At 57.9% G+C, this 21616-nt stretch overlaps 1 protein-coding gene across 3 annotated transcripts in view; it reads right to left on the bottom strand.

Annotated features, from left to right (window-relative positions):
* Positions 1–3161: 3161 nt before the first annotated feature.
* The window catches only part of LOC102447783 (alpha-2-macroglobulin-like protein 1), a 127084-nt gene continuing 108629 nt past the window's right edge, over positions 3162–21616 (bottom strand). For 2 of the 3 annotated variants that reach the window (XM_075918687.1, XM_075918689.1), the window contains exons 21-35: positions 20766–20887; positions 20575–20626; positions 20081–20155; positions 19573–19746; positions 19066–19147; positions 18352–18508; positions 8883–8957; positions 8335–8494; positions 7157–7656; positions 6920–7044; positions 5624–5714; positions 5147–5215; positions 4743–4845; positions 3718–3759; positions 3162–3471 (exon numbers count right to left, since the gene is read on the bottom strand). In XM_075918687.1, coding sequence (XP_075774802.1) covers positions 3437–3471; positions 3718–3759; positions 4743–4845; positions 5147–5215; positions 5624–5714; positions 6920–7044; positions 7157–7656; positions 8335–8494; positions 8883–8957; positions 18352–18508; positions 19066–19147; positions 19573–19746; positions 20081–20155; positions 20575–20626; positions 20766–20887 — 1862 coding nt within the window. In that variant the 3' untranslated portion in view covers positions 3162–3436. The remainder of the gene's footprint in view (positions 3472–3717; positions 3760–4742; positions 4846–5146; positions 5216–5623; positions 5715–6919; positions 7045–7156; positions 7657–8334; positions 8495–8882; positions 8958–18351; positions 18509–19065; positions 19148–19572; positions 19747–20080; positions 20156–20574; positions 20627–20765; positions 20888–21616) is intronic. The other variant, XM_075918688.1, reaches the window with a different exon arrangement.

Here is a 21616-nt window from a genome sequence, read left to right as displayed (position 1 = left end):
GAAGAAGGACCGTGGGAAATAAAAGAACTCTGTGTATGTGGCTGAGGCAGCGTTTCCAGCATTGCCAGATAAGAAAAGTAACAAGAGAAGAGTCTAACCAAGGACAGACCATTGTTTCTCACTAGTGGTGAGGCAAGTGGTGCAAAAACCGGATATTTCTGGATCGGTCGTGGACACACCAGTAAGAAGAAGGGGGTGTCACTAACGGATATCACCCCACCTGGACTGTGAGCAGCCAGTGGATGCATCCCACCGGCCTGGCCCCTGCTGAGGGGATATGTACCACACCATTTCCCCCCAGGAGTTGGAGTCCATTGATTCGGCATATTGGGGTGATGTGCACATTGGACTTCCACCTCAACCAAATTACCCAACATTCCCTGGGGTCTGGTCAGCCCCAGAGGGTGAGTGTGTGTGAGTGTGTTAAACTGAATTAAGAATTAAGCTGCTAAATTGGGTTAAGGAGTAGATGTAGATTGTTATTCCGTTCAAATATTGCTTTTAATGACTTTTAATGCTTGTGATGCCTTGTGTCCAAGGGACTCTTTCTTCCACTTCCCTTACTCCTCGCAGAAGCAGACGGCCAGCATCAACCAGAGAGCCCCTTTCAGTTCGAATCAGCTGTCTTCACTAGACTTGCTAATTCAAACCAGGGAAGATCGACAGTGGCAGCTTGAATCTTCTCTGTAGTGTAGACGTACCCCTGATGGGCGAACCCCTAGACCCAAAACTGGCAGAAGTGGGGGAAGGCCTCCGCCCCCTCTCCTTCACATGAAACCAGATACTGCACCTCTGGGATAACTTTCAGGATGTTTAGCTACTCACCTGGGATGGATAAAATTTATAACCCACCACATTGACACAGGTCAAGGGCAGAAAGTGAGGGACATTCACCACCCCCTCCCACAGAAGATGTGGATTGCCATCTGACATGAACTCAATGCAATGCTGAAGATGGGAGTAACTGAAGAGTCACAGAGTGAACGGAGGAATCTATCTTTTTACCAAAACCCAATGGCACTTTGCATTTCTGTATCAATTTCTGTCAGGTTAATGCGATATCCTGGTCCAAAGCAGATCCAATGCCGCACACTGAAGAACTCCTGGGACGCCTGAGGAGGAGGGTGAACGTATCTATTGACCATTGACTTAACGAAAGGCTATTTGCAGATAATGCCTGTGACCCCAAAGGTGTAGGAGGCAAACACAGTCCAAAATGCCACTCGGGACCCTTCCCACAAGTACAGGCTTGTCCTCCCCCCACCCCCATCAGGGTCTATCACCCAGGAATTGTTTTAGAGCTGCAGTAGCTCCTGTCTCCGCCTTCCCCTCTCTCCTGTGCAGGTGCAATGAAGAGAGAGGAGGGGATGTTCAGCTGCAAACCAAGTAAGAGGCTATTCAGGGATTGATTACAAAGGGGGAAATGGGGAGGAGAACCTGATGCAGATAAAACAAGCATCAAACCAAACATGTGACAGTGTCAGCAACAACCAGGGGCTTGAACCCAGACCCAGTAATTCAAACCCTTTGGCTCGGTGAGTAAAGCCCTAAGGGCCAGGCCCTTTCTCTCCTGAGGACGTGGCGGTGGCGCTGGGGGAGGCGCCCAGGACGTTAACCCTCAGACTGATTTAGAGCCCCTGGAGAGCACTGGGGAGCCCCACAAGTCCTGACGGGACTGAAGGGTGAAGGGGAGTCGCAGGCTGGTACAAGCAGGTTGTGTGGGGGTGAGGGATGGGAAAATCCCCTTCCTCCACGGCAGGCGTGGCTGGGGCTGCCCCTCGCTGGCAGGTGGCAGAGCAGAGGGGCCCGCGTACTCCAGCCACTAGGGCAGACAGCCCCCAGGCTGAGGCAACGCAGCCCTTGTAACGCCGCCGGGGGGGTCTGAGGGGAGCGGAACCCTCGTGACTGCTTGGCGGGAAAATCCGGTTTGGGCCGGTCCCTGAGCGCCCAGCGCCTGAGGAGATCCGACAGGATTCCTAGGTCGGGTCACAGACTCCAGCGCGTGGCCCCAGTTACTAAACAGGGTCATAACATTAGATTGTAACGCGGTAGAACAATGAAATCATGTATCAACAAACCCCCTACCAGAACTCAAGCGTGAAGACTGCCTTCCCCCCCCGTTCAGTCTCCGAAGGGGGCGGGTGTGCGATGGGTGTGCGTGCACAATGTGCACAAGCTCAGCACAGTTGGCTTTTTCTGGACTGTCCATTTTACTGAGCAGTTTTTGAAGAGCTCTCGCACTGAAAGTTTGGCAGGGGATTGTGCTCGGGAAAGAGAAATGTTTTTTGCCATTGCCATGGAAATCCATGCCACGCTGGCCGGGTTCTAAAGTAGGGACCCCTGCTGTCTGGACCTGTTCAGCAGAGAGTCCGACGTGTTCCCAAGTCATTGAGATCTGGGATGAAAATGACCTTGAATGGTTATGGGGCAGTGTCCTAACTGATGAATCTTTCAGTCCCTGCCCATTGAAGCAGGTGCCTATAACCCCCCTCGCACCGTCCTGCACCATGAGCTTCCTGCTTTAAAAAGGGTTTTGCTTCTCTAGGACGGGGGTGGGGCGGCGGCGAACGGTCTGTGGGTTTTTCTTGCTACCTGATCACAGTGGAGGGTCTCAGGAACGACAGGCCTGGACTGCCCTGGGGCCCTGCAGGCCTGGCTGCGCGGCCACAGCGCGTCTGTCAGGCTCTGGCCCCATCTGGCTGGGGAGGGACCGTTCACAGAGGGGCGCTGCCCCAGCACGGTCCCAGGTCCCTGGCGTTACACAGGTGGCACCAAAACACAAACAGGCAGGAGCAGCGGGTGGGACAGGCTGCTCCTCCCTCTCTCAGGCCAGGGCTTCCAGGCTCTGCGGGTTCAGCCCAGGCGAGCCGGTCGAGCTACGGCGGGTGGCGGGAGAGAGGGGCCGACGATGGTTCAGCGTCACTCGGTCCATAATCGACCCTCCCGCGCAGCACAGCAAGCATCTCCCACTGGGGCAGGGCCTGGGGGAAATAACCAACTGCCCTGACTTTAGTTCTGAACCAAACCCCGCCCCAGTGAGCGCAGGGCAGGAAGGGGGCAGAGCCGCAGGCCCAGGAGCGGCTGCTCTCAGGCTGCGGAGGAGCCGTGCGAGGAGCAGCAGCCGGGCAGCACAAAGCAAGAGAGCAGCCTCACACACAGGCGGGGGTTGGATCTTGTGTTAGGGTCTCAGCAGGACACATGGCAAACCCCCAGGGTCCCCACAGCAGCCCCTGGTTCCCACGGGTGACGGACACCTGGGACCCCGCGGCTGGCCTGGGGGTGGGAGGGGGGAGCAGGGGGATGTTTCCAGAGCAACCAGGGAGGCGTTGGCTGAAGAAGGTGCAAAGGGGGAACAGCAGCAGCCGAGAAGATCCTGGGGTGTCCGGCTGCCAGGGCGGCTCTCAGGACGGGCGCGGGGGGCTGCTGGGCGGGGGCTTCAGCGGGAATTTCCCAACGTCTCGGTATCAGGGGCTTTAAATAAACAAACACCCCCTGAGAGAGGATCAAACCCCTCCCCCGCCCGATGGACACCTCTCCACATAGCCCCCAGAACTCTCCCAACCCCCAAAGACTCCCCCCTCACAGTCACCCCCACACCACAGACAGAGTCCCTTGTGCCCCGCATAGACCCTTCCCCCGACACAGACCTCTCCCCCCCACGGCCTTGCCCCCCAGACAGGTGTAGGGACTGGAGTTGGGTGGGTGCATCACACCTACCTGAGCCGCAGGGGGCGCTGTACTCAGCCTCTGTGTGCTCCCCTGCAAGGCAAGGGGGGGAGGGATGAGGAGAGAGCCCCTCCCCCCACTCCCGCCCAGGCAGGGTCTGAGCCCCAGAGGGAGTGCGAGGTGGCCCAGGTGTCGGAGTGGGGCTGAGCGCTCTCCCCAACCCCCGGCCAGATGGGCTCTGTGAGTCGCCCCTCAACGCACTCAGGGACACCACCCTGCCGGCCCAGCCCAGCACAAGGCGTTCTGGGGGCATCTGAGGAGCTGGAGGGACAGCAACTGTGTGGGGCCCTGTAGCTGGGTCATGAGATCCTGGTGGTAGCTGGGGGTCCGAGATGCAGGACTTTCAGCCACTTAGAAAAGTCTTCTCCTTCGCTGTGGGGCATGGCCCCAAGAATCCAATTTCCCCCTCCTGTGCGGGGGAGTGGTGTCTTTCTGGTTCTCCCCCTTTGCACCTAGGCAGGCGGAGAAGAGAGACTTGTGTCCTCCTACAGCCAACTCAGCCAACAGCCCTGGCTCAGATCCTGTGGCCAACAGAACCAGCTCCTGCCCCTTTGCTGGTCAGCCCTGAACTGAGCCAGGTTCCCTCCTTTTATTCTCCCTCCAGGCCTGGCATTGGCTGCAGGTAAAACGGGGCGGGGCTAATTGGACAAAAAGGCCTTGTGTAGCCCCTGCACTGCCAGGTCCTCCTCTCACTCCCTCACAGGCCCTGGAGGGGCAGGATTCCTCCTGCTCCTGCTAGGACGGCCCCAGTTACACTAGCTGCAGTGTCCCCACTGGCCCGACGAACACTGGGCTCCCGAGACCCTGTCATGAGCCAGACCCACAGAGTGAACCTGGGAAGGCTCCGACCTGAATCAACTGGGGCCCTTGGGACGGGGGCAAGTTCAGTGACTTCCCCCCCCATCCCCACTGAGTGTGGCACAGCCCCCCAGAGCAGCGGTAACGGAGGTGGGGCCCATGCCGGACACTGACTGTGCCAGCGTGCCCACAGGAGCGGGGCCCGAGGCGGGACTCACCCGGCTCATAGTAATCGTACAGCCTCACAGGGGCCGCTCTGAGATTCTTCACAGGGAAATCCTGCTCCAGGGAGAAGGTGAAACTCGCCGCCTCCTTCGTCAGCTACCGAGAGAGCGACAGAGCGAACGCCCGGGCTGAGCGTCTGCACTGACAGCTCCAGCCCCCTCCCAGCGAGCGGCCTGGCCCAGCTCCCCCACCCCTGAGCTCCCCACAGCCCCCTTCACGCCCTCCCTGGTGTTTGGCCGAGGCTGGTCCCAACTCCCCTTCCTACATGGAAACCGGGCCCTTGAGATGGGAGCAGATTTCACCTGAGTGTGGTGCAGCCAACCAGAGCAGTGGTAACAGGGATGGAGTCCGTGCAGGACACACCCTCCCCACTGGCACCAGAGCCCTGAGCACTCACCTGGTCCAGGTAGATGGTCACCTGGTCCTTCTGCACCTCCAGCCTCTTCACCAAGGGCTGCTTCTCCAGCTAGGAGCGGGGGGAGGAAACGGCTGAGCCTCGCACGGAGGGGCTGGGACCGGATTCACTGCCCGGCTGGGGGTGGGACATGGGGCCCTAAACACCCTCCATGGCCCAGGGGCCTGGCTGTCACCCCCCAGGTCACTAGGGGGCTGCTCTGGGAGAGGGAGGGTCTAGATAGGGGCACTTTGTTGCAGGGGAGCTAGTCACAGGCAGGAGCTGCTCAGTGACGGGATGGGAGACCCAGGGCTGTGCAGCGCCTCACGGCTGTGTTAGGGAGCGCTGTGCTGCGGGGGTAGCTGTGGGGGTAGCTCTGTGGGGGTCAGAGCTGCAATCTGTGTTCTCCTGGGGGGCTGGGCTCTCCCCACGGACCAGCCCCTGGATTCGGACTGTGTGACTGGCACTGTCTGGTCTCACCTGCCCCAGGGAGCTCTTGGCGGGGACGTAGCCGGACGGCAGCTTGGCCTCGACGATGACCATGTTGGTGGCTGAGCGCTCCCCCCTGTACCTGCAAGAGGAGCCAGGGGCTGAGGCCGGGGCAGCCCTGGGTACAGACCCCAGGGGGATGGAGGGGCAGGGGAGGCCTCACATCTTCTCAGCCCTGCAGGCGTCTCAGGCCCTCTGCCTCCTCTGAGCTGTGAACCCCCCGTGTCCCAGCCAGCCTGAGCAAGTGGCAGCGGCTCCAGGAGCTGCGTGGGAGTCGACTGCTCCAGATCAGCCCCAGGACCTGCCCGTCATTGCCTGGCGCATTGGTCCTGCTTTGGGCAGGGGGCTGGACTCAACGACCCCGAGGCCTCTTCCAACCCTCTGATTCTAAGATTTCAAGGGGCTCCGAGCCCTGGGGGTGAATGGCTCCCCCAGCACTTCAAGCCCCCCAGCCCTGCAGTAGGACGGTGTGTGGAGGGGGGGGGTTTGGGTTCAAAGTGTTTCCACACTGAGGGGGGGACTCTTGGTGTCCCTGGGTTATTGGTGTTACAAGGTGAAAGGGGATTCAGGACCAGGCCAGTGGCTGGAGGGTGCAGACCCCAGTAATTGGGGGCCTGCGGACCCAGCTCGGATGACACGGATGGTTCCAGCCAGCGGGAGGCCAATGGGCGGCAGAGAGAGGACCCAGTGACCTGCCCGGCTGGTTCCAGTCAGGGGAGCGGAGGAAGGAGGAGGGGCGAGGGGAGCAGAGAGGGGCCCAGGCGACCCTGGTTACAGGGACAGAAGGCAGGCGGGAGGGCGGGGGGAGCTGCTGGGGAGGGATCTCGGCGGCTTGGCTGGAATACGGGGGCTGCTGGACGGGGCAGAGGCCCCCAGGCTGCAGGGCAGACTCAGACGTGCTGGCGGAGGGGGCCAGGCCCACAGGCCTGAGAGTTCCTGTGCTGGGTTCAATGCTCAATAAACCTCCTGTTTCACACTGGCTGAGTCGCTGCGGACTAGAGAACAGGGCTGCGCCGTCCCCTGGGAGTGCAGGCCCCGGGGCCCGGAGCGAGGGGACCCCCTGAGGGGCCCACGGCAGAGCCAGGCGGGCTGGAGCTCAGAGAGGTGGGGGAACGGGGGAGGGGCTCAGCCCCCAGGGGAGAGCGGATCCCCACGGAAGGGGGTTACCCCTGGGACCGCTGGGTGCCCTGTGAGTGTGACAGACAGCTCTGCCCAGCCCCTTCCCCGCTGCCTGGGCCTGTCCTTGCCCCGGAGTCGGACCCAGCGGGTGGGGGGCCGGGCTGGTACCGGGCGTGCAGGGCCAGGCTGAAGCGGGATGCGGCGCCCTCGCTGCACTCCTTCGGCTCCGTCTCCACCCGCAGCTCAAAGGTGGCGGAGCTCTTGGGGGGCGGCACGTTGTAGCGCAGAATCATCTGGGAGAAAAGTGAGAGGGTTGGGGCGGAGCCTGGCACCGTGGGGCCCAGCCGTGGGGCAGTCCCAGGGCACAGCCACTCACCGCCGGGCCCCAGGGGCTCCTGCCCTCACCTGCACGAAGACACAGCCGCTGCCGCTGGCCTGCACCGTGTACTGCCCGGGGATCTCCTGCAGGGCCGCTCGCTGCAGCTCCAGCCGGTTGGCGTTCTCCAGGTGGAATTGCTGCCGGGCCCCGGCCGGGGAGCTCACGGTCACCGACACCGTCCCGCTCGCGCTGTACGTCAGGGCTGCGTATCTGGCCAGGGCCTGCAGGGCCACCACCGTGTTCTGGGGCAGGAGAGTCACCGAGGGGACAACAGGACCCCGCCTCCAACTCTCTGCAGCAGGATCGGGATTTCTTGTGATGCTGACAGAGTCCTTGTAGAGATTCTCCTGCTTGCTGAGCCAGCGGGCGATCTGGGAGGCGGTCGCCAAGTCGGCAGCAGACACGTTGGGCAGGGAGAGATGGGCCAGCAGCACGTAAGCCGTCAGCTCCACCTCCGCCATATGGTTCCGGTGGGACTCGGGGCTGGGCAGGCCCTTCACCTGCCTCCGCCAGTGGAGCTGTCCCCCTAGGAGAGGGGCCGAGGGAAGGGCAGCCCACGGCTGCAGTTACAACACAGCGGGTCACCTGTTTCCTTGGCAAAGGGACCGTGGGTCTTCCCTGGCCAGAGGGATTCCTGCCCCCCACCGAATGCAGCCACCTCTGGGGCAGGACACAGCAGCTAGTTCCCAGGGCACTGGAGGGCTACACAGGGAGAACAGGAGGCCACTGGGCTGGTCATTGTTAGGGTCCCCGGCTCAAAACCCTGGAGCTGCTGTTCCCTAGACTAAAGCCCAGCCCTGTGCTTCACCGACTGCCATAAGCAGGTATATCCCCCCCCCAGCCCATTAGAAATATTCGCTGTATTCTATCCACAACCCAAAATCCATCCCAGCCCCACCCCCAGGGAACAGGCCACATGCATTAGATGAGCGGCTGGTGGGGGAAGATCAAAGTGGAGACCCCATGGGATGCAATTGCCCAGCCTGCTTGTGCTCGGGATCACCTCTGGTAGAGGGGGACACTGGGCGCCGGAGTGCGGGGTCCTCGGGCAGGGGGCAGGAGGGGAGCAGGGCCTAGCTGAAGGGCCGAGGGAAGAGCCATCACCAGGGCAGGGGGCAGTGGGTGGGCAGGGCTGTGGGGCGCCCCCCTGCCCTGTGTCTGGAGGTCGCCGGGGGGAGGGCACTGGAGCGAGGCGCTGCGGTACCGGCGCTGACGCTGTGCTGGGCCAGGCTCTCCAGAAGGGCGTCCCGCAGCTCCGTGCGCCCTGCCAGCCCGAAGGCGTAGGCCAGCAGCGCCCGCGTGTAGAGGTCACTGGTGCGCGAGGACTCCTGGAGGCACTGGAGGACCCTGGTCACCATGGGGTCCTGGGACGGGGGAGACACCCAACAGACTCCCTCACAGCGCTGCACCTGGCAGCCAGCTTTCACCTGTCCCAGCCCGTCCCTGCCCCCGTCACCTGCACCCTGCACCCCCACAAGCCTCACCCAGGTTCCCCCACTGAGCTCTAGACACCAAACCAGCTCAGCCCCTCCCCACCTGCCAAATCTCCCTGCCCTACCCCAGCCCAACACCCCACATCACCCTGACCCAGACCTTGGTACCAACTCAACACAGACTGCCAGCACCCCCTCCCCCAACACCTCCTCCTATCTCCAGTACCCCGAACATCGCCCTGACACCCCCGTATCCTCGCCCTGAGCCCCCCCAGTGCCCTGGTCCCAGCCCCGGTAGGAAGGCAGGGCTTGGCCTCACCGTGAGCGGCTGCCCCAGCTCCAGCAGCGCTGCCGTGACGTAAGCCGAGAGAGAGATTTCATCCACGATGCCGCCCTGGGGGGGGGGTGGAGACACCGGGAGCTGCCTCAGGCCAGGCCTGTAGGGCCAGCAGATCTGGCTCCAGCGCTGTGGGGGGCTTGCATGGGCCCCTCCTCCTGCTGGGGCCTGTCAGGCCCACGTGGGTCGTAGCAGCCCGGGAGGCCAGGCTGTGGCAGTGAGTCCCAGGGGCTAGTTCGCGAGAGGCGGCAATGGCTCCATGGCCACGGCTGCACTGGCCCCGTGTGAAATCCTCCCTCAGCCCCTGCGCCAGGGCCGGGCTGCGGGTTTGCAGGGACGTTCCCCAGACGCCTGTGGAGACGCGGGGCCGGTCCTGCAGCGGCTGAGGGATTCACCCCCCCCCCGGGCGAGCTCCGGCTCGTTAAATCGTCCCCCGCGCGGGAATCCAGACTGTGCCTGAGATTTGTCTCCTCCTAACTCCCAAGCGGCCGGGGCGGCCCCAGCCCTCCCAGAGAGACCCGGCCCCTGCAAACGGCTGGGGACCAGCGGGGCCCAAACCGCAGCCTCTGGGATCGGAGACTGAGTGGAAACCTTTCACCACAAGCCAGATCCACATTCAGTGCACCTGCCCCGTGCCCCCATGCCCAGGGACTTGGGTCCTTCGGACTACATCTCCCATGATGCACCAGAACTGCTCTTCTGACCCAGCTGTGTGTGTGGGGGGGGGTGTCATGGTAGTCACATGACTTCAAGGCCAGGCTGGGCCCACCATGCTCTCCATGCCATGCAATGGGTGTGGGGTCTGCTCGGTGCCAGTGGGGAGCCTGGGCTACTCAGGTGGATGGAGCAGGGCTGCTCCCTCCTGCAAAAACCCTCTGACCCGGTGTGACGTTATTGGGTTCTGAAGATCACTGTTGCACCCGTGCGGGGGGGGGGGGGCGGTTGTCACAAAAGTCTGTACAGAGGGGGCCACGTGAGGTGTCACATGAAAGCTTCTGTTCTACTGACTGTGTCTGTGCTATTCTCGTACTTGTGTAATGTCTGTCTGCAGAGTTATAATTATGGACTCTGTGGTGATGCTGGAAGGTTCTCTGTCTGAGCAGAGCAATGGGCAAAGAATGGTCAGCCAGTGGCTATGCTAATTAGCAAGGCTCCAGAGACAATAGATCTCTAAGTGCCAGAGACACACTTGAGGAATGTCTGGGTATCTGCAGACCAGCCACAATAATGGTTGCTGCCTTGGGACACAAGGATAGATCTTTGGACCATGTGACCTGCAGTGACCTGCTCTGGCCAGGAAGGTGCCAGGAGAGGGATATAAGTGCCATGTGGCACCCTCTGTCTGCTCTTGAGTTCAGCTCCTGATCCCAGATGCAGCCTTGCGGGGAACAACAAGCCAGAAAGAACCGTGGACCCATCCTGACATGGGATGTAATCAGAGACTTTTAAGAGAGCAGTTTGTAACGTCTCTGCTAAGAGTCTGTATCGAGAACTGGGAGATTCGATGCATGTGATGTATTCTCCTTTAACAACCTCACTCTCGTGCTTTTCTTTCTTTTAGTAACAAACCTTTAGCTTTTAGATTCTAAAGGATTGGCTCAGTGTGATCATAGAATCATAGAATAATAGAACTGGAAGAGACCTCAGAAGGTCATTAAGTCCAGCCCCCTGCTCTAGGCAGTGTCACGTTGCTGGATCTTGAGGGAAGCAGCCAGATCACTGATGCACCCCTAGGTGGGGGTGTTGGCCCCAGAAATTGGTATAAAAGGAAGCCATGTGGGGTATTGAATGGGAGCCTATCGTTTGTGGATCTTATGTACGCTATTTATGTGAGTATATAATGTCTGTGTGTGTAGGTAGGAATCTGTAATCTGTGTGGAAGCTGAATATTTCTCTGAATGTGGTTAAGCATTGCTATGGACAGGCTGAGTAGCGAAGCCCTGTGGAACAATGGCACTTGATGGCCCAAGGACACACCTAACGCAGGAGGGCGGAGACCCAAGAGCTGCCAGCAGAGAGAGGCTGAGGACCAGGTGACCGGCTGAGACCAGAAGAGGCCAGGAAGGAGGTATAAAGAGGCCATGTGGTCGATGCCATTTTGTCTTCAGCTCAGCACTTCATCCCAGAGGCAGCAGTGCAGGGATTGAAGGGCCCGAAAGACCTGTGGACGCATCCTGATCTTAGGATGTGCAATAAGAACTTTTAAACCAGCAGCTGCAACATCTCTGCTAGAGCTTGCACCGAGAACTGGGAGATTCGGTGCATGTAACGTACTGTACTTTAATAACCTTACTCTCATGCTTTTCTTTCTTGTGTTAATAAACCTTTAGTTGTTAGATGCTAAAGGATTGGCCCAGCGTGATTTGTGGGTAAGGTCCAAAGGATAAATTGGCCAGAGATCTGTGGCTGGTTTCCTGGAACTGGACAGAACTTGTTCGGGGTAGGTGGGATTAGGTGCTAGGACCCCCCACCTGTGTATGAGGTCTGGGGCCATCTGGGGCATGGTTATTGCTGGGGTGTCGGAGGGGTTTTGCTCGTGAGGCTTCAGGCAGGCTGCTGAAGTGCTCTGTGGAACTGGTTTGCGGCCTGTTTGGAGAGGTCACCAGTCTGGGGGCTGTAAGGAGCCCCGGATTTGAGCAATTCGCCCTGAGCGGACGCCCTCAGCTGTGCCCAGATACGGCCCGGTCCGTCACAGTGGCGTAGTCGGCAGAATCCACAGATCTTGGTCAATTGAGCTTTGGGATCAGGACCCCACGCTGTCTAAATTTGATTTTTAGTACTGAGAGTTTGGTTGGGTAAAGGGCAGCTGAAATGAGTCAGTGCCAGTATGAGAGCCTAAATAGAGAGGCTCTGAAGGATTTGTGCTCGGGGAGAGGCATTGCCTTTAGGAAAAGGGCCTCTAAACTAGATCTGGTAGTGTTGTTACTAACCAGAGATGTGGATGAAAAGGAGCAGAAGCGAGCCAAGGAAGCTGCTGAAAGAAGGCAGAAGGCAGATGAAGAAATTGCTAAGAGAAAGCAGGAGATGGATCGGGAACTTGAGATGAGAAAAGCAGAACATGCAGAGAGAATGGCAGAGTATGCAGAGAGAAGGGCAGAGCATGCAAAGAAGATGGCCCTAGCCAAGGAGGAAAATGCTAGACTTGACCTCCAGCTTAAGAGACTAAAAGAACAAGAGAGACTGTATTCTCCTGAAGGTTCAATGTATAACTCTGTGGGTATGCGGTGTGCTTATGATATGGCAGACGTATTTTGCCCAGCTGATGTGATGACCCAACCCCAAAGCATGTGTAAATGCAAACCTTTTGTGTTACCTGTAGCTAACAGGGAGGTTTGGGTAGGGGATGCACGTGGGTATGGAAAGTTTCCCGGAGCTGGTCAGTCTCCCTGTACCCAAGGGGAAAGTGTCTCTACATGTATGCCTGTGGCAGATGGCTGTGTGTCTGTGCAAGGGGGCAGTGAGCCTGTGGGTGAGAGCCCGTCTGATGCCTCAGAGGTGAGGCTGGAATCAGAACCAGGGCAGGAAGAGCCCAGAAGTCAGGGAAATGTTTCTCCGGGGCAGCCTGGAGTGGCTGGCCAGAGTGAAGTTTTAGTTGAGGAGTTGGTGGCTGGTGAGGTTTGTGGAATTGAACCTGCACAAGCTGAAATTGAGTTGTGTGAAGCACAGTGTGTGCAAGCTGGCAATTTGGCTGGTGGAAGTAGCAGTGGGGCAGTAAAGGAAGCTGTCCCAGTGGCTAGCTGTATGCCTGAGATTAGCCAGGGGTATTGGGACAAGGGAAAACCTGTCTCTGGTTGTCTGTCCGTGTGTGGGGAAGAGTTTCTTCCTTTGTCTGAGGAAGATGCCCCACAGCCTGTGTTGGCTGAGAGCAGTGTTGTTGTCCCAGAGTTAGGTCTGGATATGGCTAAGGCCCAGGAAGGGGGTGGCCCAAGGTTTGTGTCTGCTGGGGAGAGGGATGAGGTGACTCAGGTAGAGTCAGTCAGTGTTTTGCCAGAACCCCAGAGACCAGACAGTGGTGACACTGATGTTGTGCCTGATGCTGCTGTGTTGCTGGAAGAGGGGGGAGCAACTCTGTAGGACCAGGGTGACCCCTTAGCCCAGGCACAAGGAGAGATTGAGGGCATGTTAACTCTGGAGCCTAATGATGGTATGGACGTTTACAGCCATCTAGAGAGCTGCAAAGGGGGAGAAGGTGCCTTTGACCCTGTATCTTGTGAGTCTGTCTGTGTGCTTGAGAGGGGATTGTTGGTGAATCCACCAGAGAGGCTAGAGATGACTCAGGGAGTTAGGGAATTGCAGGAGGAGTTGGTTGTGGCTCAGCAGGGCAAGGCTGCTGCAGAGCCAGGGAAGGGTGAACTGCTGCTTAAGGAAGCTCATAGGGAGGACAGTCCTGGCAGTGCTTGTAGCAAGCAGTTTGCAGTGACTGAGGGAGGTGACAGGGCCTTGCTGGGAGAAGGCATTCAAGAGAAAGCTCTGCCTGTAAACGGCAGCAGCTTCTTGTGTGAGGCACTTGTTTTGGTGCCTGGCGGACAGAATTTGTCTGTTAGCAGTGACTCCACTGACTTGGGTTTAGGGAAACCCAGTGTGGATGGTGTTGGAGAAGTCTCAGAGGGACTGAGGGTTGTTCCAGATGAGGCAGGAGCAGCCAGAGAATTGGAGCAAGCTGATAACCCAGTGACCGTGTGCGAGCAGCTTCCTGGGAAGTCAGTGTGTGTGGGACAGGATTGTTCCCAGGTGAAGAAGGAGAGTGGGAAGTTAGTGTCTCAGGTTCAGGAGAAGGACTGGGTAGCTAAGTATGCAGAGCAGAACAGCTGTGTGGTCACTATCTCTAGGATGCAGGAGATGGCAGTTACGCTCCCATCTCTGGACACGGTGGACACACATAATCAATCAGGGGGTTTGATATCTGGTTCCATGTGGAAACAGAGGTTGGAGGTGGACAGAGGAGAGACTTGGGAGTCTACAGCTTACTGCTGTTACCCCACTGAGTGGGAAAAGGGGGAGAATTCCAGGGCCATTGTGAGCCAGGGAGTCACGCCCAGCCAGCCCTTTGTCTTGGTCAGGCCAGAGGTTTCAGGCCTGGAGCCCAGAGGACAAGGGGGAGGGGTAGGACTTGCTTTGACAAAGAAGATTTGCAGGTTGAACCTGAAGGGCCAAAACTGCAATGGTGTGGAGCCAAAGAAGGGGCATGATGGGGAATGTCAATATACACCTGATATAGGATTGTTTTTATTACTGATGTTAATTCTTGTAACCAATGGATTATTGTTGCAGAGAATTGTAAAGATATACAATGTGCATGATCTTATGAAAATACCATGTAATCTGTCTGGAGATGTGTGACGGACCGGGCAATGTCTGGGCACAGCTGAGGGCGTCCGCTCAGGGCGAATTGCTCAAATCCGGGGCTCCTTACAGCCCCCAGACTGGTGACCTCTCCAAACAGACCACAAACCAGTCTCACAGAGCGCTTCAGCAGCCTGCCTGAAGCCTCACGAGCAAAACCCCTCCGACACCCCAGCAATATCCGTGCCCCAGATGGCCCCGGGCCTCATACACAGGTGGGGGGTTCTAGCACCCGATCCTACCTACCCCGAAAAAGTACTGTCCGGTTCCAAGGAACCAGCCACAGATCCCTGGTCAATTTACCCTCTGGACCTTACCCACAAATCACGCTGGGCCAATCCTTTAGAATCTAAAACTAAAGGTTTATTATCACAAGAAAGAAAATCATGAGAGTAAGGTTATTAAAGTACAGTACGTTACATGCACTGAATCTCCCAGTTCTCGATGCAGGCTCTAGCAGAGATGTTGCAGCTGCTGGTTTAAAAGTTCTTATTGCACATCCTATCATCAGGATGGGTTCACAGGTCTTCCGGGCTCTTCGATCCTTGCAGTGCTGCCTCTGGGATGAAGTGCTGAGCTGAGAACAAAATGGCATCGACCGCATGGCCTCTTTATACCCCCTTCCTGGCCTCTTCTGGTATGCAGCAAGTCACCTGGTCAGAGGCCAATCTCTATGTTCCCTGCTGGCTGCTCTCAGGTGACAAACCCCATTCTTTGGGTGTGTCCATAGCCCATTGAGAGCCATTGTTCCACAGGGCTTCGCTACTCAGCCTGTCCATAGCAAGGCTTCACCACATTCAGAGAAATATTCAGCTTCCACACAGATTACAGATTCCTACCTCTACACACATACATTATATACTCACATAAATAGCGTACATAAGATCAACAAACGATAAGCTCCCATTCAATACCCCACATGGCTCCCTTTTATACCAATTTCTGGGGCCAACACCCCCACCTAGGGGTGCAGCAGCGATCTGGCTGCTTCCCTCCAATTCAGTAATGTGACAAGATGTACCAAACGACAGACGGTATGTAAGGGGACATTGTGATGTTGCTATTTCATGGTTAATCCTTGTAACTGGTTTTGGAACTTCTTACAGGACAAAAAGGGTTCCCGCCAGAAGGTCCCGTGTGAGAAGGGAAACTGAGGCACGTCGCCATTTTGTTTGGGGAGGCCTGTGATGCCCTCAGTGATGTTACTGGCATCACTTCCTGCATCAGTTTTGCGTTGGGGGTGTCACGTTGCTGGATCTTGAGGGAAGCAGCCAGATCACTGATGCACCCCTAGGTGGGGGTGTTGGCCCCAGAAATTGGTATAAAAGGGATCCATGTGGGGTATTGAATGGGAGCTTATCGTTTGTGGATCTTATGTACGCTACTTATGTGAGCGTATAATGTCTGTGTGTGTAGGTAGGAATCTGTAATCTGTGTGGAAGCTGAATATTTCTCTGAATGTGGTTAAGCATGGCTATGGACAGGCTGAGTAGCGAAGCCCTGTGGAACAATGGCACTTGATGGCCCAAGGACACACCTAACGCAGGAGGGCGGAGACCCAAGAGCTGCCAGCAGAGAGAGGCTGAGGACCAGGTGACCGGCTGAGACCAGAAGAGGCCAGGAAGGAGGTATAAAGAGGCCATGTGGTCGATGCCATTTTGTCTTCAGCTCAGCACTTCATCCCAGAGGCAGCAGTGCAGGGATTGAAGGGCCCGGAAGACCTGTGGACTCATCCTGATCTTAGGATGCGCAATAAGAACTTTTAAACCAGCAGCTGCAACATCTCTGCTAGAGCCTGCACTGAGAACTGGGAGATTCGGTGCATGTAATGTACTGTACTTTAATAACCTTACTCTCATTCTTTTCTTTCTTGTATTAATAAACCTTTAGTTGTTAGATGCTAAAGGATTGGCCCAGCGTGATTTGTGGGTAAGGTCCAAAGGATAAATTGGCCAGAGATCTGTGGCTGGTTTCCTGGAACCGGACAGAACTTGTTTGGGGTAGGTGGGATTGGGTGCTAGGATCCCCCACCTGTGTATGAGGTCTGGGGCCATCTGGGGCATGGTTATTGCTGGGGTGTCGGAGGAGTTTTGCTCGTGAGGCTTCAGGCAGGCTGCTTGAAGCGCTCTGTGGGACTGGTTTGTGGCCTGTTTGGAGAGGTCACCAGTCTGGGGGCTGTAAGGAGCCCCGGATTTGAGCAATTCGCCCTGAGCGGATGCCCTCAGCTGTGCCCAGATACGGCCCGGTCCATCACAGGCAGGACCAATTCCAACTAAATCAACCCGTCCAGGGCTTTGTCAAGCCGAGACTTAAACACCTCTAGGGATGGAGACTCCACTACTTCCCTAGGTAACCCATTCCAGTGCTTCACCACCCTCCTAGGGAAATAGTTTTTCCTAATATCCAACCTAGACCTCTCCCACCACAACTTGAGACGATTGCTCCTTGTTCTGCCATCTGTCACTACTGAGAACAGCCTCTCTCCATCCTCTTTGGAACCCCCCTTCAGGAAGTTGAAGGCTGCTATCAGTTCCCCCCTCACTCTTCGCTTCTGCAGACTAAACAGACCCAAGTCCCTCAGACTCTCCTCATAAGTCATATGCTCCAGTCCCCTTTTTGCGTCCACATCCTTTTTGTAGTGGGGGGCCCAGAACTGGACACAATACTCCAGATGTGGCCTCACCAAAGCCGAATAAAGGGGAATAATGACATCTCTGGATCTGCTGTCAATGCTCCTCTTAATGCAACCTAATATGCCATTAGCCTTCTTGGCTACAAGGGCACACTGTTGACTCATATCCAGCTTCTCATCCACTGTAACCCCCAGGTCCTTTTCTGCAGAACTACTACTTACCTGGTTGGTCCCCAGCTTGTAACTATGCTTGGGATTCTTCCATCCCAAGTGCAGGACTCTACACTTGTCCTTGTTGAACCTCATCAGATTTCTTGTGGCCCAATCCTCCAATTTGTCTAAGTCACTCTGGACCCTATCTCTGCCCTTAAGCGTATCTACCTCTCCCCCCAGCTTAGTGTCATCCGCAAACTTGCTGAGGGTGCAATCCATCCCCTCATCCTGGTCATTAATAAAGATATTGAACAAAACCGGTCCTAGAACCGAACCTTGGGGCACTCCGCTAGAAACCGACCGCCATCCTGACATCGAGCCATTGATCAATACCTGCTGGGTCCGGCCTTCTAGCCAGCTTTCTATCCATCTTACCGTCCATTTATCCAATCCACAATCCCTTAGCTTGCTGGCAAGAATATTGTGGGAGACCGTATCAAAAGCCTTGCTAAAGTTGAGGTATATCACATCCACTGACTTCCCCATGTCCACCGAGCCAGTTACCTCATCATAGAAGCTAATCAGATTGGTCAGGCACAACTTTCCCTTTGTGAATCCATGGTGACTATTCCTAATCACTTTCCTCTCATCCAAGTGACTCAATATGGATCCCTTAAGGATCCCTTCCATGATTTTTCCAGGAACCGAGGTAAGACTGACTGGCCTATAGTTCCCTGGATCATCCTTCTTCCCTTTTTTGAAGATGGGCACTACATTTGCCTTTTTCCAGTCATCCGGGATTTCTCCCGATCTCCACGACTTTTCAAAGATAATAGCCAAAGTGATCTTGTGGGTAAGATCCAGAATGTAAATCGATTGGGATCTGTGGCTGGTTTCTTGGGACCAGAAGAACCCGTTCAGGGGAGGTGAAATTGGGTTCTAGACCCCTCACCTGTGTGTAGGCCCGGGGCTGATTGGGGCACAGGGAGAGCTGGGTATCAGAGGGGTTTTGCTCGTGAAGCTTCTTGCTGGCCAGATTGGCAGCTGAAGGGCTCTGTGTGACTGGTTTGTGGCCTATTTGGGAAGGGCCTCCACTCAGGGGCTGTAAGGAGCAATTTTCCCTGAGCGGACGCCCTCAGCTGTGCCCAGACCCGGCCCTGTCCGTCACACCTGGCTCTCCGGGCCATTCAGCTACCACTAAAACCCAGGGAAACCCCCAAGCGAAACCGGATTACAAAAACCAGCTGCCATAGGGGGGCCCAGGGACTTGCCCAGCTTCTCCCTCCTCTCCCACCCCATCAGCCCATCCCCCTGGCATCCCACCTGCAGGATGTTCCTCAATGGCTCCCCCACACGGCGGAAGCAGCCGCTCTCCAGCTGGTGACGCTGCAGCCACCGCAGGCTGCGGTTTACATGCTTCTCATCGATGGAGATGTAGGGTCTGGCCTGGCCAAAGGACTTGAGGACGAAGGCCGTCAGCCTGGGCGGGGAGAGACCCGTTACAGCAGGGGTGGGGAACCATTTTGATGTGGGGGTCATTGACCCACAGAAAAATCGGTCGGGGGCCATGGACAAGTGAGAAGCAAAGAGAGAAGGAGAAAGACCCTCCCCCCATTCTCCTCACACACCAAAGCCTGGGGGGGGGGGAAGCAGACTAGTAGACATTGTGTGCTCCTGCCCCGTGGGTTGGGGGCTGGGGTGCCAGCACAGACTCCCCAATGCTGAGCCTCGGGGGCTGGATCCAAGCAAGCCAGGGGCTGCATTCGGCCCCTGGGCCTGAGGGACCCTCTGCTGGAGAGGCTGCGGGCCAAGAAGGAGGCATGTTTAGGGCCAGGGTTGGGGGGATCTAGCACATGGAGGGGGATGAGCAGAGCTGTCAGGGGAGCCCGGGCTAGGACTGGGAGATCAGAGAGAGGGCCGTGGGGCAGAGCTGTGTGGGGAGCAGGACTGGAATAACAGTGGGGCTGGGGGCCAGGCTGCAGCCCATGTATGTCCTGTCCCCACCCAGAGCCCTGACTCCCCCGTTCAGCCCCTCACCAGCTGTTGCCTGTGGGGTCGCTCTTCCCATGTTTGCTGTAGGAGCCGTCCTTGCGCTTATAGCGAAGCTGGCGCTGGTACCCTGCAGGGCAGGAGAGATGCACTGAGTCCTGGATCTGCTCATCTGCAGGGGTTAGAATCCACCCCAGCCCCCCCCCCCCCACCACCACCACGCTAGCCCCCCCCTCCCACCACCACACTGAGAATCAGAGACTCCAAGAGGCGGTCTGAATGCACTGACAGAGCTGAGGCTGAATAATGCCCTGACCCTGCAGTTCCCTGGCCTGGGGCTGGACACCGCGGTGTTCCTAGAGGGGAAAAGGCTTTTCTCCCTTTCCCAAGCCCCTGAGCCAAACACTCCCCATGCACCTGGGTGGGAACTGCTGTCCAGAGAGAAAGGCCCAGGATCCCATTCCCTGACCCCAGGGCCAGCCAGTGCCCAGAGCTGGGGCTGGACTGGAACCCCGGGCCCAGAGTCCTGGGGGCGGGGGAGGGGAGGACACTCACCGCTCTGCAGGAATCCCTGGGCCTTGTCTCTGATCTCCGGGCTCAGCTGCCCGCTCTTCTCCAGGTACTGCAGGGTGTAGATGTTGAGAGCGAACTGGACCATGTTCTGTTCTACATCGTTGAAGAATGTGGGCTGCAGGTCTATGTTCTGCAGAGCCGCGCCCATTATGTCTCCTGTCACCAAGGGAATCGGGAAGCAGAGAATGACCAGGCTGAACAACAGCTGCCCGGCCTCCGAGCCCCTAGTTCAATTCAGCCTGAATGGCCAAGAGGCCAATGCCCTGGCACAGCTTCCTGGCACCACCGTGTGAGTCTGCGGCCCCTCGCTGGGCGAGGCCCTGGAGCACAGACTGCAGGACCGGTCCTGCCCCAGCCCAAGGCCCCCACTCCACCTCCTGGGGCTTTCCCGTCCGTGATGCCCTGGCTCTCTGACCGGAGCGCTGGGCACAGCCGGGCTGGCTGGGCAGGCACCGCACCCTGGCAGGGGTGGGGCAGGGGAATTCCTTACCCAGGACAGTCACGTGGGCTCGCTCGGACCCCGCCAGGACGTTCGCAGGCAGCTGCAAGGAGATTTCTTCGGACGCTGCGAGACACAAAGGCAAAGACACAACTGGAAAGGCCTGATGGGAGCCTGCCCCAGCCCCCAGCCAATCAGATCCCCCCATTCCACACCACTCGGGGGGTCTCGCCCGGTCACTGCCCCTCGCTCAGTCCCAAGCTCCCCACGCCGTGGTACGCCAGGGCCTTGGGGGAGGGGCAGGGTTCTCAGGGCTGGGCCCAGCCTGTGGGGTTGGCCCCTCTCCCGGCCCCACAGGGCCCTTATGATGAGCTCTGCAGGGAGCTTAGGACACACGGGCCAGGCTGACGGGAGGAGGAGCTGGTGCGACAGGCCCAGTGAGACTCGGTAGGAGGAGCTCGGGCCATTGGCCCATGGCAGCTGGTTCTATAACTGCTCAGGCATCTCCCTGTGTTACGGGCCCCAGACAGGCGCTGGGCTCCTACCTTCCTGGCAGAGCAGGGAGCTGTGCGACTTCTCCTCCACGATCCCCCCCGGCTGTTGGGAAGGAGCATCAGAGAGTCAGGAGACAGGACCCTGCACGTCACAGCCTGACAAAGGTCAATCACAAGTGCACACTCGGCCGATTGGCAACCCCACCTCCCTCCACTGAGCCTGGGCTTGAGCAGACACTGACCAGGACCCGCAGGGGCTTGATCACGGTGTCCACTAGCTCCTGGGCCGGCACCACGGCCAGCTCCGTGCCGCACAGCTCCTCGGTGCGCAGGGCCTCCGTGCTGACGGTGAAGTTCACCTCCCCTGCGGAGCCAGGCGGAGATGCCCGTTAGAGAGCCCCACGCCCATGCCCAGCCGCTGCAGAGGGCCCCGGTCCGAGAGGGGAGGGGACAGCAAGGGGGAGGATGGAGAAGGAGGGAGAGAAAATCAGAATAAAGACAAAAAGGTGAGAGAGAGAAAGGGGGAGAAGAGAGGGCAGAGCGGAGGGAGGTGGCGCCTGTGGGAAGTGGCACGTAGGCTGGAAGGGGTTTCTCTGCCCGGGTGTCTTCCCCCCCCACCCTTCAGCTCTTCCCCTGTTCCCCTCCCTCATGGAGCCAAGCCCTGAGTGACCCTTTCCCACCCTCCCTCCACCTCCCAGCACAGAGCCTCTGATGCCTCTGCCCCATCTGCCTCCATTAGCCTTGATTGGGGGGGGGGGGTTCCTGTGACCGACCAGGCCGTGTCTGGGCACAGCTGAGGGCGTCTGCTCAGGGAAAATTGCTCAACTTCGGGGCTCCTTACAGCCCCCAGACTGGTGACCTCTCCAAACAGGGCACAAACGAGTCCCACAGAGCGCTTCAGCAGCCTGCCTGAAGCCTCCCAAGCAAAACCCCTCCGACACCCCAGCAATATCCGTGCCCCAGATGGCCCCGGGCCTCATACACAGGTGGGGGGGGGGTCTTAGAGCCCAATCCCACCTACCCCAAACGAGTTCTGTCCAGTTCCAAGAAACCAGCCACAGATCCCTGGTCAATTTACCCTCTGGACCTTACC

Source organism: Pelodiscus sinensis, unplaced genomic scaffold, assembly GCF_049634645.1.
Source record: "Pelodiscus sinensis isolate JC-2024 unplaced genomic scaffold, ASM4963464v1 ctg39, whole genome shotgun sequence".
NCBI lineage: Eukaryota > Metazoa > Chordata > Testudines > Trionychidae > Pelodiscus > Pelodiscus sinensis.
The sequence above is the reverse complement of the archived record's forward strand: the minus strand, read 5'-3'. Positions and strand labels throughout refer to the sequence as shown.